The 16,320-nt window shown below is 34.4% G+C and overlaps 1 protein-coding gene across 15 annotated transcripts in view; it reads right to left on the reverse strand.

Annotated features, from left to right (window-relative positions):
- PPFIA2 (PPFI scaffold protein A2) overlaps positions 1–16,320 on the reverse strand; it is a 275,129-nt gene that overhangs the window by 26,161 nt on the left and 232,648 nt on the right. For all 15 annotated transcript variants that reach the window (XM_085537772.1, XM_085537769.1, XM_015857426.3 and 12 more), the window contains 7 exons: positions 14,035–14,170; positions 13,464–13,684; positions 11,414–11,651; positions 10,331–10,360; positions 9,308–9,438; positions 8,698–8,852; positions 5,912–6,005 (listed from right to left, as the gene is read on the reverse strand). In XM_085537772.1, the coding sequence (XP_085393898.1) occupies positions 5,912–6,005; positions 8,698–8,852; positions 9,308–9,438; positions 10,331–10,360; positions 11,414–11,651; positions 13,464–13,684; positions 14,035–14,170 (1,005 nt within the window). The remainder of the gene's footprint in view (positions 1–5,911; positions 6,006–8,697; positions 8,853–9,307; positions 9,439–10,330; positions 10,361–11,413; positions 11,652–13,463; positions 13,685–14,034; positions 14,171–16,320) is intronic.

The following is a 16,320-nucleotide window of genomic DNA, read 5'->3' on the forward strand; positions in this document are numbered from 1 at the left end:
GGACCTGGAGACTGTCTTCTACATTACAGCAGAGGACCAAGGATCATCTTTTTGTTTCCTGAGCATCTTGTCCAGAGAAAAATAAAATGATAGACAAAAAATGGATCTTTAAATTTGAACTTTGACTTTTTGTAAGACAACCACTTCACTACCTTTTTATTGAATGAAGATAATAATTTCCCTTAGATGTATACTAAAGACCTGTAGATTATTTTTTTTTTTTTAAATAGATTCTTCCCTTAAACAGTTAATAGGAAGTGATATTTGCATCTGCAGAGGATCAGAGCTTAGGGAACAGATGCATGTTTGTGTGTAGACGCTTATATTTGTCAAGAAGTCTCAAATTGCAGTTGATACACCTGTGTCAATAAGGCAGGGAATTGGGCTTTGTCAGATTTTGTTTGAATAGAAAATGTAAATAGTTAAAATAAATTGTATGGAGAAAAGAATAGAAAATATTTGATAGCATAAAAAAAGGATAAAAATATTATTTCAAAAATTCAGTTTCCTTCTAAAATGAGTTCAATATAGGTATTATCTATAATGTTCTTTCAGAAAATGCACCGTTTCAGTTTCTTCATCTTTATAGCAATATGAGTAAGATTTAATAATCCTCAACTCTCATAATGCTACAATATGGAGGAAATCCCCAAATACAATATCTAATTTAATAGAAATATACAATTTTAATTTTGTGAAAGTTTTTATTGGCTATTTGAAATATTTTTTCATTTGAGTAAGGAGTAAAAATATGTTTGGCAAAGAAAAATTTAAAAAAATAATATTTATGTCTATCTGAAGGACTAAAACCCAATCCAGCCATGGCAAAACTTTGGTAGCTAGTGTATAGTCATTGATTTCATCAGAATGTGAATATCTGTCCCTCCTCCAGTGGAGTGGGAAAATAGAAAATAATGGGTACTGAACAGAATATTGTTTGCTAGAAAGGGAGTAAGTACTAGAGAGCCATCTGAAAGCCAACTATATCAGGTAATTTCTTATTGATAAGGAGAGATGGAAGAAATTTAATGCTAAATTTAAATTTCTCTAAAGATTCTGTAAGCAAAAAATAGGGGGAAAAAAGGCATTAGATTAAACATATCCTTAAGAGTTATCACTGGAAAATAAATCATGTACGTTTAGGATATAATAATATTTAATAAGTATTAAGTACTCAGGAACACTGGATGGATGGCATGGAATAAGATCTTAATTAATTCAATTGGATTCACTTTTTTTTTTTTTTTTTTTTTTAAATGTGTGCAATTAAGGAAATCATTTGAAACAGTCATTTGTATACTGCAGAGGACAGATATTACTTGTATTAAAAAATACATTATATCAAGTTCTATTTCCAGTTGCACATTAGACCTAATTAAAGTGCCATTGTGTGGAATAAAAAGAATCTAAATGATGACTACAGTGTTTCAAATGTGTGTTTCATTAGAAGGCCTAGCTTCACATATTTTCAAGTAGCTTTCTTATGGGGTCAGATTTCCAAAGGCAAATCTAAGCCCCAGTATTCTATCTTATCTTCTATCTTATCAATATTATTGCTTGTGTATTCAGTATTAAAACAAACAAACAAACAAAAAACCAAAAACATTTAAAAATGAAAAACGTCAATAAGAAGGACTTAAGCACTATTAGCAATTTTTCCAATTTATCAAGAGAGAATTTATCAACCCTGATTCTAGTTAGGAAGGAACTGGTGCTCTTCTATTAATATGGAATATATTGGTGCTTGATATGTTCATTACTGTAGTCTTACTCTCAATTGAGACTTAGTTGCATTGCAGTTCTTTCAAGTTAGTTAGAAGGCCATGCAGACAGTAGATTTTATTTTACACAGTAACTGTACATATAAGAATTACTGAGGTCTTAATTGTACAGGGCTTCATTTCTGAACATATGTATGCATGTGTTCTGCATATCTAAGCTTTTCTGCAGCCTGACTGAAGTTAGGAACTTGCATCTTGCAAGCACAACCTGTACCTGTGGAGTAAGTTTTTCCAAATTAAGTTCATGGGAAATTTTTCTTTTTTTGTTTTGATTTTCCTTGGAAGATATAAATTGTACATTTTAAGCATGTCTCTCAGATGTGGTGTTAGGGGATTTATGTTATTAAACTGACAAAAGAAGCAAAAAGAAAATTAAGAGATTCTTATCCAGAGTCAAATCAAACAAATACTGGAGGAAGAACTAAAGGTGAAGGTTCTGCTCTTGACTCATTCTAACGTGGCCAGATGACACAGTCATGTCATGACACAGTGAGTGAATTCACTACAAAGGAACGATTGCTATATTAACATTTATATTAATAAATTTGGAAATTTAGCATCTTTCAAGCTGGAATCCTGTCAGTATGACCCAGTTAATAGCCAGTTGACTTGCACGTAATTTTTCTTCATGAACATAATTTATATATATCATTTAGGATAAATGGGAGAGTGACGGCACAGACAAATTTCTAACTGTACTAGCATCATGCACAAGGTCAAATCTATTTGGCAATCTAGGACTATGTATCATCTGAATCTCACTCAAACCTTGCCTTATGTTGGAGCTATGCAAAGGATGAAATAAACATAGACTTCCCTCAATCCTGAGAGCCAGTTTGGCTGGAAGCTTACAAGTAACATTTTCAAAAATGTAATAATCATTTTGAATTTGATGATGTAATGATTTCAATGCAAACCTGTATTAAAGCACAGCTGCCTTTTATTTTCATGTCATGTGGTTTTATTGTTGTTTTACGTTTTAAAATGTTCATTTCCAAGCTTCCTTGTTCCTCATTTCTAAGAAACATTGCACCATAGAGTACATGTGAAATGCCAGCAATAAATGACCAATCAAACACACTTTTTTTGAAATATAAAAAGATACATTGCATATTGTTGCAGATCTAATCAAACACTTGAAAAAGATTTGAATTACTGGCACTTTGCAATTTGAAAGGCAAAGCAGAGCCCACACAAACTTCTGTGCTACCTAAGACTTACAAAGTTTAATATTAGCTAGATCTATCATGTATTTCATGTCTGAGAGTGAACATTTATGGATGACTGAAGCAACTTAAGCTATTCTTTTCAAATTACTTGAGGAATATGATGGGGTTTAATTTAAAAGAAATTCTATATGGCTTCCTTAAATTGTCTTTTATGCTTTAGGAGAAAGACTTGTGACAGATACATTTACTGCAATATACAAATGTTGGTTCAGGAGAGATTTTTCTTTGAGGTCTTTAAATTTAGCATATCACTGAAGCAAACTGATGATTACATTTTAATGTAGACAATTGAAACTGAAAGAAATGTAACATCTTAATAACATCTTCTAAGGAAGAAATGAGAAAACTTAAATTTAGGTTAATTACACCAATATCATTGGAGAGGGATTTGGGCTCTGGAAACATCATACTATCTCAAGAAACTTTTCCAAGTGAAATGTAGTAATCAGGAGTCTAGCTGATGCATACAAATCATGCTAAAATAGTATTAACACACTACAATAATTTGTAATTCCATGAAGACAGCGGAGGGTCAATGCATATGTTTGTTATTCCAGGAGTGGGTGGTCAGGATACCTGGGGGCTGTTAGCACCTACTGGCTGCAGTGGATTATGGATAGAAACACAATGCCTCTTCATCCTTAAATTAGGGGACAAACCTACTGAATTAATGATAGAGTTGAATACATTTAGAAATGCAAAATTACAGGTTTAGCATTTTAAGGCATTTTTCACTTGGGAGGTTATTTAAAAGAAATAAATACTGTGATTAACATTTTAACAAGAACAGCATCTATCTAATTTTTAATATATAAACTCAAGCCTAACTTCAAAATCTGGTAAATTAAACCTTACATGAGTTTTATGAAGCTACTGAGTACTTTGAGGCTGTTCTAGTTGCAGTGATGAGTCCTAACTTTGGTTTCACATCATAGGCAGAATCCTAGCTTTCTGACACCTGTGGGTTCTACCACCAAAGTGAAAAAGAAGTTGACTGAGCTGTTAACACAAATGAAATCCATTTCACATGACTTCTGTGGGTAGGAGAGAAATACAAGTTCAGTACTGAGGTATTATTCCTGTTTCCTCCAAGAGAAAAGGCTCTTGGACTGCTGAATTTCTTTCCTAAGTAATAAAGCCAGCGTGAAGAAAGGTCTTCCAAACCTGTATGATGAAAAACTTCCTTACTTTTAACTGTTCTTCTGGTAGGCCTGATTTCTTTGGGACTCTATGCCCTAATCTAAATTAGCCAAATAAATCCTTAGAAGACAAGGTGCTCAGCTCTCTCTGTTCCAGCCTCTCACTGCTTAGCAGTAAGAAGGAGACAAACACACATTAAATCTTACTGCTATATTGTCACACTCCTCTTATTACTTTTACAAAGACATCATGTACATAACCATCATCCTTAATGTTACTTTCTCATTTGCATTACCCAAATCAGTAATATTACAGCTACTGTATGTAATTGAAAGTTTCTTCCGATGTTAGTTATGCATCATTAAGTAAGTGTTGTCAAAATTGAATCTGACCTACTGAGACAAACTTGTCATTCAATTGACTTTTTGGAGTCATTCAACTGAATACTTTCCAAGGCAAGACATGCAAATACATGACTGTATTCTTTACAAGGAAATGTCAGTTCCCTTCTACCCTGTTCATAATTAGCACTCAGTGACAATTGCAATTCAGCAGAATCCCACATATCTCTCTAACACAATTGTTACATTTTTCCCATACTGCAATACTTCTACAACTATATGTTATATAATGTTAACACTTCTGTGATAGTAAATGAATAAGAATCTCAAAAGCAGCCATAATGAAGTGAGAAACTATGAACATGGATAAATCTAAAAGGTGGTGAGAAAAAAAATCTTCATGACACAAGTAAATAGCATATACTTAGGGGCAACAGTATACAGTTCAGACCAGATGAACTGTCACAATCAAGCAAAGGTCATGAAGGAAAGATTCCTTTCCTTCCAGCAAAGAATATTTTGGTTACACGTAATCCATAAAGAACCAAGGACAGACAAATAAAAGGAGAAACAAAAGGAAAGACTTGAAAAGACTGAAAGAGACCTGAAAACACCACATGCATTAAAAACCAGGCTTTCAGAACCCAAATAATAGCACTAAAATTAGTAATTATGGATGAATCATAAACCTGTTTACTAAATGAATTTTCAACCTTATTTTTAAGTATCATCTTTTTTTCTCAGGCACCCTCTAGTTACACTGGAACCATGATGCTGCCAAGAGGTATTGTTTGTGTATAAAGCTTTATTTTAACAGTTCTCCTTAGTTTCTGGCAGTTGTCGTAAGTCAGTTTACTGGTTTTACAAGCCGGTGAACCAGAGACAGTTAAATTATTAGATGATTTAGGCAAAAAACCAGTGAGGTTGCCATGTGCTGACAGGCAAAAAGAATGTGAAGCTGCTAGGGAGTATGGGGCAGGCCTTTGACTTCTATAGATAGAAGTAATCGCTTGTTCAATGGATAATGTAAACAATTTTTCTCTGTTCAGAAAAATTCATATAGTGAGCCCCTATAATGTTTTCTTTCCACTGCCTTCCTATTTTTTAAGAACTCTAGTTTCCAAAAGGCACAAAACTAATTACAATGGGAAATAGAAAGCTTCTCTTAATGTTTTACAAATGAAACAATATAGTGCAATTGAAAACTATTTTTTCTATATTTTATATGCAGCTTTAAACACATTTACAGTAGAAAAAAATACAGTATTTAACACATTTACAGTAGAAAAAAATACAGTGTGTAAAAAACTGCCATAGTAGATGGTCGTGCCTCTTGGTACACATCTGCATAAAATCAACACAAAAACTGACATTTGATTTGAGCATGAGACAATAAAAGTGACATGAAGACAGTACTCACTTTTTCTTTAGCCTTCGGTCTTTTTCTGCTTGGGTTCCAAGTTTGCCTAATCCCAGAGATTCTTGTGCTGCCGCTTCTGTTTCAATATAACCTCCTGTGTTGAAAGAGGGAAAAGAAATACATATTTTCCCATAGCTCTTTCCCAGTGGCACCCTCAACTCTTCAATCCCCATTATGTCCTCCTTCTAGCCATCCATGGCATCTGGTATTTGTGGAGAACATCTAAGTCTGTAAAGCGCTTATTTTTACTACATAAAAAGAAGTAGAAAAATTGTTTCCTCCTCATGTTCAACAGAAGTGTTTGAGAAAGGCACACTGATCTCCTTCACCTGTTTTCCTCTGCATCCTTAAGGCTCAGTCTCACGGCTAAGTAATGCCATCACTATTTTTTAATCTTAGTTGGGAAATGTGCTGATGAAACAATGAGTGATTATCCCGGGCTGCAAAGTATTCTCAGCATAATGGATTTTATCACACAACAAACACATCTGGACCTGTGAACGACCTAGGGCACATTGCAATGGATGGGGTCATTGTGCATGCCTGTACCTCAGGCATGACAAACATTCCTAACCAGTTGCATACATCATATGGAACACCTTACTGGGATGGGGCTAAATTTTCCTTTAATTTATTATTTATATTAAGGACTAGAATATTTAAAACATAAAATAGAAAGAACTTGCAAATGTCTAGAGAACACTATTCCCCAAAAGAGACAAGATTGGATCAGGTTAAAATCAAGCAAATTAAGAAAATGAAAAAGGACACTCCCACCCTCTATAATGTTCCTTTCTCCTTCTTTAATAAATAAAGGATGTCTGGAAGAAATTAGTAATATGGAATCTTGATTCTAAGAAAGATACCCTCAGGCATGAAATTTGCCTTTGAACAATGACACAGATGGTTTAACAGTGATGATAAAGATAGCATATTATGCCAATTATTATGAAAAAAAACCAGACAATTTCAGCAGTGGGAAACTAAGTTTTGAAGGTAACGTTGAGCAAGGAAATATGTTGGGTGACAGCTTGAGTCTGAAGAAGATACTGATAAATCTGGAGAGTCTGGTGTCGCTTCTTTAATGTGAGTATCTTTGCTATTAAGGTAAAGGATAGATGACAAAAATTCCATATAATTGCAAATCTTCACTAATAGCTAATATTATAATTTCACGAGCTAATGTTGGGAATTACAAATAGGCTTTGGCCTATTATGCATATGTCCCATTAATCATTTTGTGTATTATTATGAAACTAATCTATTCCCAGATTACATTGCTCCTGAGATGATCTTTCAAGGTGTTATTTTGTTTTTGTTCATACTGAAAACAATTGCAGGGAAGACCAACATATTTATTACATCTTTGTTCTCTGTATTCCTGAATTACTGTGAAATCATAGATTATTATGTTTAAACTATCAGTATCAATACAATTGTTTCTATGGAATGTAATGTGAATTAATGCCATGGTTTAAAGTTATAACATTCTCCATCAGTGCAGATGGTGACATGCAGGTGTATTTGGGAGATATGCTTAATGGGATTCTGAAATAAGCTATGAAGATGATTGAATAAATTAATTTTATTCTTCCACATTAAGGAAAAAAAATAAAGGAATTTAAGATTAGAAATTAGCTGGTTTTCTTTACAAGACCACAAGAGAAAGAGGAGAAAGGTTGGAGTGTAAATAGAGAATCCTTTGACTTTATTCTGATACTTTGACCCCAGTATTACCTAACTTTATGCTGTAGTATTTCAGTGATGGTTTTGTTAGTGGCGATGATAATATATATTAATACAAATGAAGGTGTTTTGTTACTGGTAGTGGTGGGGATTTTTTTTGTTTGTTTGTTTAATTTTGGGGCTATGTATCACACTCCACCATTTACAGTTACTGCAGACCTTTACATGTTTTCTTACAGGTGTTTTGTGGACACCATTGCACTAAAAATTTGGTGTTTCACAAAACTGTGCTCAGACATCTTCATGTCTAGGAAATTTTACTGACACATCTATACCAAATTTGTATTTGTGTTGACATGTGTATGTATTTACCTGTTTGGGTATGCAGACTATAAGCCTGTGCTGAAGGCTTCACTTTCCATTGTTTTTGCTACCTAAAGGTAGTTATAATAAATTTATCCCATGACTGTTTTCTTGTTTGTTTTTTGTTTGTTTGTTTGTTTGTTTGCATATAGTATGGACATATCCTGTGGAACATTACAGAAGAAAAATTTTGCTAGGCATGAATTACTCAGAGATCTTGGAGAAGGAGAAGATGAAAAGAAACACAAGAAAAACAAAGCATTGCCATAGGTAGCACAGCTAACTGCAAGAGTATGATGAGGACATCAGTGACAGGTACTAGAAGACCTACTGACATGCTGCAACAGGAAAGGCAAATGCACTTTATTGCAAGGATCTTCCATATCAGATAAACTCCTAGAGTAGGGTTATACTTAATACTCTCTTACCTCCTCTTTATTTTGGTTATTTGAGAACACACTGTTAGCATTTTTACTGTAATTTAAGAGAGTACTGAAGCACTAGGCTCAGTGAAGAGAATGACTCTTGTAATTTGTGTTAGAAGTCTACTTCCATTTGTGTGTTAAAGTCATAGCAAACTCCTGACATATAATTTCTGATAGCAACAGAGTCTCTAGTGACAAGGTTCCAATAGAGTAAATAGAAGTTTAATCAAACTGGAAAGTAGAAAAAATGCATTAAAAAAGGACAAACGATTGTGAAGTGGTGACCATGGCTTGGTACCACTAATTCCTTACTGAGCTGTCCAAGTCGAGCCTTCTCTTTTTTACCAAACAAGCGTCCTATTGAGGACTTGATTCCTTTCTTCTTTGGAGCTTTGTGCAGGGAGTCCTGACTGCTACTGACACTGCCAAGACCAATACTTTCTGGCTCCAGTGAAGCAGGTAAACTACTGTAAATGACAATAAAGACATAGAACAGATAACGTATTAACATTTTTAACTTCCTTCTTGCAAATGAATGAATTAATTATAATTTAGTAATAACCTTTCCACAACTGAAAAAATTAATCCCATCTTGCTCCTTAATTAATTTAGCGTTATGTAGAGCAATACAGAAATAAATATCATTAGTTTGCTAAGAACAATTGATATAAATACGAGAATCAGCCTGATATTTGTCTTTCTAGGAAATACAGGATCACTACTTCTACTACTTCTGGTAGTGATCAAAACTATACCTTAAAACAGAATTTGTCAGTTTTAGCACTTCATCTTTTCAAAGGAAACCTATGTAAAACTTTCTTTTTAAGGCAGGGGCAGCAATTGCCAACAAGAAATATGAGGAAATCAGGCAATTTTATAGCACACAGAAGTTCAATTCTGATTCATGTTATAGAAATCTTACCTTCTGGCATCATTGTGGTATGAAGAAGGAAGGGTATGAGTCATTCTGATAGCTCTGGGTGTTGGAGGGGGAGAAGTTTCACATTTGATTGTGGCTTTATCTTCACGTCCATCTTCTTCAACTACTGCAATCTGAGGGAGATACACCATTTAGACCTGAACAGCTTTTCATCAACTTTTCAGCATATGCTTCAGAATTTGCCAGTTGGACTAAAGCATGTATGGGTTCAAGGGAAGTTTTTTGAATGAATGAATGAATAAATAAATCAATAAATAAATAAGGCTTCTTATTTTTTAAAAAGACTGTTGGTAAAAAAAACAAAACAAGACTGACTAAACATGGGAGCTTAAAGTACGTATATGAAAGAACAAATACCACATTTGCAGAAGAAATTAACTTCTTTTATGAAAAACAGGTTGATCCAGAGAAGGTCTAAACATGAAAATAACCTTATGCATTAGCAAACATCTTGCAAGCAACAGGACTATTCACGAAACAAAATTGTCACAGGAGGTAAATATAGACATAAACAAGATCAGTCCCTCTGAAGCGTGATAACAGATTGGTCAGAGTGTTTGAAAATAAGCATGGAAAAAAAGGGAGTTTTGTCACAACATAATAATTTAAATTGAAGATTGTCTCTTCTCATGTAAAGATAAAGCCCATGTTCAGTGACAATTCTACAAATAACTTCATACTGCTCCACAAGATTTCAAGCAATCTGACTCGGATTTCTCCTAAAAATGGCCAAAATACATTTGAAGGTAATTCTTGTGCCCATACATTGTTTTTCACTGTGTTTTTTTTAAATGTGTGCTGTGGAGGCTACTCCAAAGTATCACTTGTGGGCCTTCATTCTTGGAATTGTCAGGACCATTGCAAGCCTCCTTAGGTAAATTTGGAATTTTTATGTTTGGGATTGGGTGAAAGTGAAAGTGGTGAAGTGGGAGGGAAAGAACCTGGTTCTTTAAACAGCAGAGGAAAAATGCACTCACCAGACTGAAAAAAATGCTGATGTCTTACCTTTCTCCGATGTTTCCTTAGATCGCTTGGCTTAAATTGGTAACAAAAGAAGTAACAACAACAACAGCAAAAAAGAATGATTAATAAATCTTATCTGAGCATCATAATGCCATACATTCTTTCTTCTGACATCCAAAATTTAATATTACCCATATACAAAACATAAAAGTAAATATGGTGTTATAATGCTTTACAAATTCGCTGTCTGTGAAAGCAGCTACTTTTTCTAATGTTATAATTCCCTTCATTTTCATAAACTTAGTAAAGAATAGGACATTCCAAATTTATGAGAGCACTTTTTCATTTTCTTTTCATAGAAAATCTTTCAGTAACCCTGTCCTCTAAGACAGATATATGTGTAGTTTTATGAAATATTACAAACAAATCAGTGTTTCACCAAGTATAAACACAAAATATAATCAGCAAATATCACATTACCCCACTGGAAAAGGGATATTTCTCTCCTCTTACTGTGTCTTATGGAGTCAGTGAATTCAGATTCATCCATCTTCTGTACTGCAGCATTATTTGGCAGTAGACAGTTGCTAGAATATGCCGTGTCAACTATTATTTTTTTCTTTTTCTGTTTTTTTCTCCACTCATACAGAGCTGAAGATGTTGCAGAATGTATTTACTGTGTAGACCTGGGCTGCAGAAACTCCAGGGATACTGCTTCTCCAGCTAACTCCTACAGGACCATTTGGTAACTCGAGCTCTAGAGATCAGACCTCTACATAACTCTTTCCAACTCAGTGTTCTCACTCAGAAGATTTCTGCTAGCTTATTAAGCCTGTCCCCAGCCAGGAAAGATAAGGAGATATTTAACATTCAACTCTTGCTAAAACAGCTCAGGGAGAATGACTTGAAATGATCAAAGTATGTTCTAGCAAGGGTGAGTGAAGTGAGGCTGTGGGGCACTACTTCTGTGGCTCCTGGTATGTTAAGGATTTGCCTGAAACTCATAGACATATCCATCTGAGCTTTAGCACAGCTACATCTGGATGCCAGAGATGAGCCATGCATACAGTCAAAAGATGATGCTAGAAATATCACAATCAAAATTAGCATTACAGAGCCTCTTACCAGCGTCATAACCCCCATTCTATCCATCTCCCTGGCAGGGCTGCGAGGGGTGAGTTTAGGAGTTGAGTGCCCACTTGGAGGAGAAGAGCTTGCAAGTGATGATGCTGTCACTGAGCCAGTAATGGATGTACCCTGATGGACTCTGGCTAGATTTAAGCCTTCCAGACTCACACTGGCTACTCTGTTCTCTATCTCTTCTGCACGCAGTTCTGTTGACTCTTTTTCTTCTTGGATTAACCTTATAAAATTAAAGGACATGGTTGGATTTAGGCCAACATTAATACTCTGAAAGTATTTGCAGATTCTGAAAGCAAAATTTTCTTCCTTGGTACTTATCATTTTGCACTTAGACACACACTTATACAGAGGTTAAGTATACCCATTGGCAACTGCATTTTTAATTTCTCATTGCAGTTTCTACCTTTGTCTCTGCATATGCCAAAAATAAATATAAAAAATATTTCCTTTCAAAAGAAAAAGAAAGCAAATTTGAGTTTCACAGATCAACTACAAAAAAAAAAAAAAAAAAAAAAAAAAAGTTTTAGGGTAGTTTTAATCACCACAGTGACAAAATCCTTTCTCTTATTCCACCAACCTCAAAAGCTGTTAGAAGAATCTGCCCAACAACAAGAATTTATGTAAGATATTTCAGGAAGATTGGTATCTTTGCATGGAAGAAAGAGAGGGAGAGTGAACAATCCGATTTACTATAGGGAAATAATTCCAGTCTTAAGTTGGATTCATCTGACTTTATTTTGCTAAACCATACAGAAAAATTTAAGGTCAAATGTGACTGTGCCTTTGAGAAGGGAATTGCTAGGATAATCTATATTAGTAAAGCAAGGGAACATGCAGGACAATTTGTCTGCTTCATCCCTACAAATTGATGAAAAGATGACAGCTGTTTCAAAAGCATTAAGTTTTAAAGTGAATTTCATTGAAAGAGCTCTCATTGGCAATGAATATTGGTTTCTTAGACATACATAGCTTCAGTACAATGTTTCCACTGGGTTATTTTGCTTCTGATAAAATATACAAAGAATAAAAGACTTCTTGTATGTGTCTTGACCAGAAACCCAATCAGAAGGAATCTTTTCTTTGCAATGAGGAGGAAAATGGATGAGGGGTCATAGTAAAATATGACAGAATTTGAAGCATAGAAAGTCCAGACCTGTGGACCAGGCAACAGAGGAAGGACAATGAATTAAAACATAATACTTTGGAAACAGAAACCTAAAAATCCCTGTTCAGGGACTGAAAAATTTTCTTCCTTAAAATCTATTTCAAAGTGCCTATAAAATACCTACTGTTCTTTCTGGAATGAGAAGTCAAAGAAACTCAAAGGCAAGTAACATTTTGAGAGGGACTCAGAACAATTCTTCTTCATTTTTAATTAACATATCTAAATTCTGAATATATATATATATATCTTAAATACATTTGTTGAATCTACAGCATCCTGAATTGGTGGCAGTACTGACTTCTTTGTAGTAATGGAAAATATTGATGTATTTCACTTTTACATACACTGTTGTAGGGAGCTTTGCCCTCCCAGCAACAAAACTTTACTTTGCCTTTCTGTCATGGTATACAAACAGTAAAATCCCACATGAATGAAGAAATTCTGGAAGTAGTGAAAAACAAAATCTACAGATCTATAATAAAAGGTCTTGCCTGGACTGGAAAACTTATCCACACTCAATATATTTCAATAGAGTTCGCCTTCCAAAACTGTCTTGTAAAGAAAGGCTGAGATCTTGAAAAGGTAATCTGGTTTTGACTGTATTTATAAATATATGCTTTCTGTCCATAGTATCACCCGAAGTAACTGGTAACATCTAGAAAAATGATGTTTTTGATGCATCAACTTATTAAAAATGTACTCTTCCTGAAAAACATGTAAGAAAGTTTTCAGACTAAAACATGACTTCATTTATAAAAATGTACAAGTGACTTCCTAATTGTTATGAATAGTATCTGAACTCATGCACTGAAAGGATCCTAAAGCTATAATCAAGAAATGTACCACGGCGGGTTCAAGGCTACATACCTGATTTCCTTATTGATTGCATCTAGCTGCTCCTGAAGCATCATGGCCAGCGTCTGGGCATCAGAATGGCCACTTGGTGACAGGAGGTCCATGGAGCTGAAAAGCGTTTCTCTATCATCATCATCAATGTCAGACATTTCAGTGTCACTTTCAAATGGATGACTGCTCAAAACGCCCATCTGCTGAGTCCTATTCCACTCATGATCACCAAGTGATTTTACCTAAGCAGGAATTAGGTTATATATGTCTCATTCCATAAAAAACAATTGCAAATTTGAACTATAAAATGGAGAAGGAAATGCTGTGTAACATTAATTGTTAGGAAAATTTGTGAAGATAATGAAAAAAGACAAATAGTCAAGTATGCTTGATCTTTGGGATCTGAACTTCAAAGTTTTCTACCTTTTCAATACAACAGTACTCTCTGTATAAAAATGAATTAAAAAAAACCCTATTAGTTGTTTGCACTTATTCATTTATTCCGTTTTCTAGAACTACACAAGCCTTAAGTTTAATAGCCTGAGAAACATTCTCTTTTTATAGAATACAGGAAAATAATTTGAGTATTAACCTTTGGTTCATCTCTGCGTACTCCCATACGTCCCCTTCTAGGTCGCCTTATAACTTTAGTTGACCGATAGTCAGACTGGCTATCCACCAGTGAGCCCACAGAATACCTCAGCTCTGCTGATGAATCCAGATGAGGCCTGAGAAAAGAGTCAAAGAAATAGAATGAGTGACCAATAGTAATAGCAATAATAGTAACAACAGCAATCCAATGACTTTCAATTTTGGAACAGATTATTATGTATCACACTATAAATGACAATGACATGTCACACACAGAAAAAAGTTGAAATCATATTATAGAATTAAAGGATAATACAATATTAATAAAAATGCTCTGATTTTCCAAAATGAAGGACTTTGTATGGTAGAACTTACAGTCCGGAACTTCAACATGAAGAAACAAGTAGAGTTTAAGACAAGATAATCAACATGACAGACTGCTGAATAAATTTTCAAGAGTGAGTGTAGCTGTAACACCTTTTTTACTGTTGAAATATCCTAGTTAATAACTGATTCATGTTTATTTGATTATATTTTTCGAGAGATTTAACTAGAGAGAAATATGAAATCTAAGAACAAGTACCTGCAAATTTTCCATCAAAATGAACTGAGGATATGACTATGGCTTTGAATACAGAAGCTCTCTATACATCAAGAACAATGGCCCAGAAAGATTCTGGAATAGTGATGGTTAGTTCCCCAATTTTTACTGTAGTTGTTGAGTACTGTTAAGTACTTAGTTGTTAAGTTAGTTAAGTAGTAAGTTCTTAAATACTGTCAAGTGATGAGGCATACAGCTGATGACTTCAGTGTGTTTTCATGGCTGCAGACAGTGGTAACTGGCTGTTCTGTCTTGATGTAATAGCAGCAGTAAAAATTATCTGTGTGGTGCCATTAGAGGCGTCCTGCCTATATAGAAGAGGTGGCAGAGCCAAGTTCTGTGCACTGTTTGATCATTCATCCTTAGTAGTGGAGATCTGACCAATTTCTAGTGCTTAACATACAACCAATCTTCACATAAAAACAGATGAATAATGTAATTGTAGTAGAAAAATTAAATGCAAAAGTGCACTAAGTGAACTAAGTTTTATAGTGACTCTTATGTTTGATATTTCACTGTCTTTAAGAACATAAAATGAGAGTTTAATGTTGCACTTGGATTATTTTTTAAACTTGGGAATAATACTGTTACTTACAAATAATGAGGTTCACAATATTAATAATCAGTTTGCGGCAGCAAAATGGGAAATACTAGACATTTTAAAAAAAGCTAAATAAGAGAATTTCTTGCTCCCAAAATGAGGCAAATCATTCAGAAAATCATATATGTCTGTACTGAAGACTGCAGACTGTTTCCCCAGGCTCTATTTCTGTATCTCTTTCTAAACACAGAGATTCATTTTTTTTTCTTAAGAATTTAATTTCAATTAAAAACATGCTTATTTGCAAGACTGGAGCACTGGTCTCAAATTTCCAAAAAATTAATTAAAAATAAAACAAAACAGCAACAGGGCCTGAGGGAATGGCATGGAGCTCTGTCAGGGGAGCGGCAGCTGGGGTTCAGGGAAAGGGTATGCACCAGAGGGCGCTGGGCATGGAATGAGCTGCCCAGAGCAGTGGGCATGGGAGCAAGCTCAGGGTGTGTTTTAGATAATGCTCTCAGACATAGTGTTTGATTTTGGGTAATTCTTTGTGGAGCCAGATGTTGGACTCGATCTTTGTGGGACCCTTCCAACTCAGAATATTTTGCGATTCTATGAGAAGTATTATTTTGAAAGAAATACAAGGTTTAGTTTTAGAACAAGAAGAAATTTAGGCAAGAATAATTGCCTTTCTAGAGCAGTAAATTATTTTCATCTATTCATAGTGCACTACCTGCAGGACCTGCCTTACTTTTCAGTGCCCTGTTAGGATGTCATAAAATACCTCTGAATAGTGCCTTCTGCTGAAATTGTGTGATCTTGTCCTACACATTGAGCAAAGCTGTGTTATTTCTTGCTAAAAAACAAAAAGCAAACACAAAAAAAAAAAAACAAAAAACCAAAAAGATGCAGTGATGGTTACAACTTTATTATCAAAAACTCCTGGGGAAAAAAAAAAAAAAAAAAAAAAAAAAAAAGGGTATTTGGCTAAACTTTTAAGAACTCTGTAATTTCAAAGACTTCCCTTAATCAGAGTAATGTTTCAGTGTATATTCACTGCTACAAGGCCTCATTTGCTTATAGAAAAAAAGTGTAAAACAACAGTAATAATAATTCCATAGATCCTGTAGTTTTAAAGAAATACA

Source organism: Coturnix japonica, chromosome 1 (assembly GCF_054131305.1).
Source record: "Coturnix japonica strain WE chromosome 1, WE-NBRP24, whole genome shotgun sequence".
Lineage (NCBI taxonomy): Eukaryota > Metazoa > Chordata > Aves > Galliformes > Phasianidae > Coturnix > Coturnix japonica.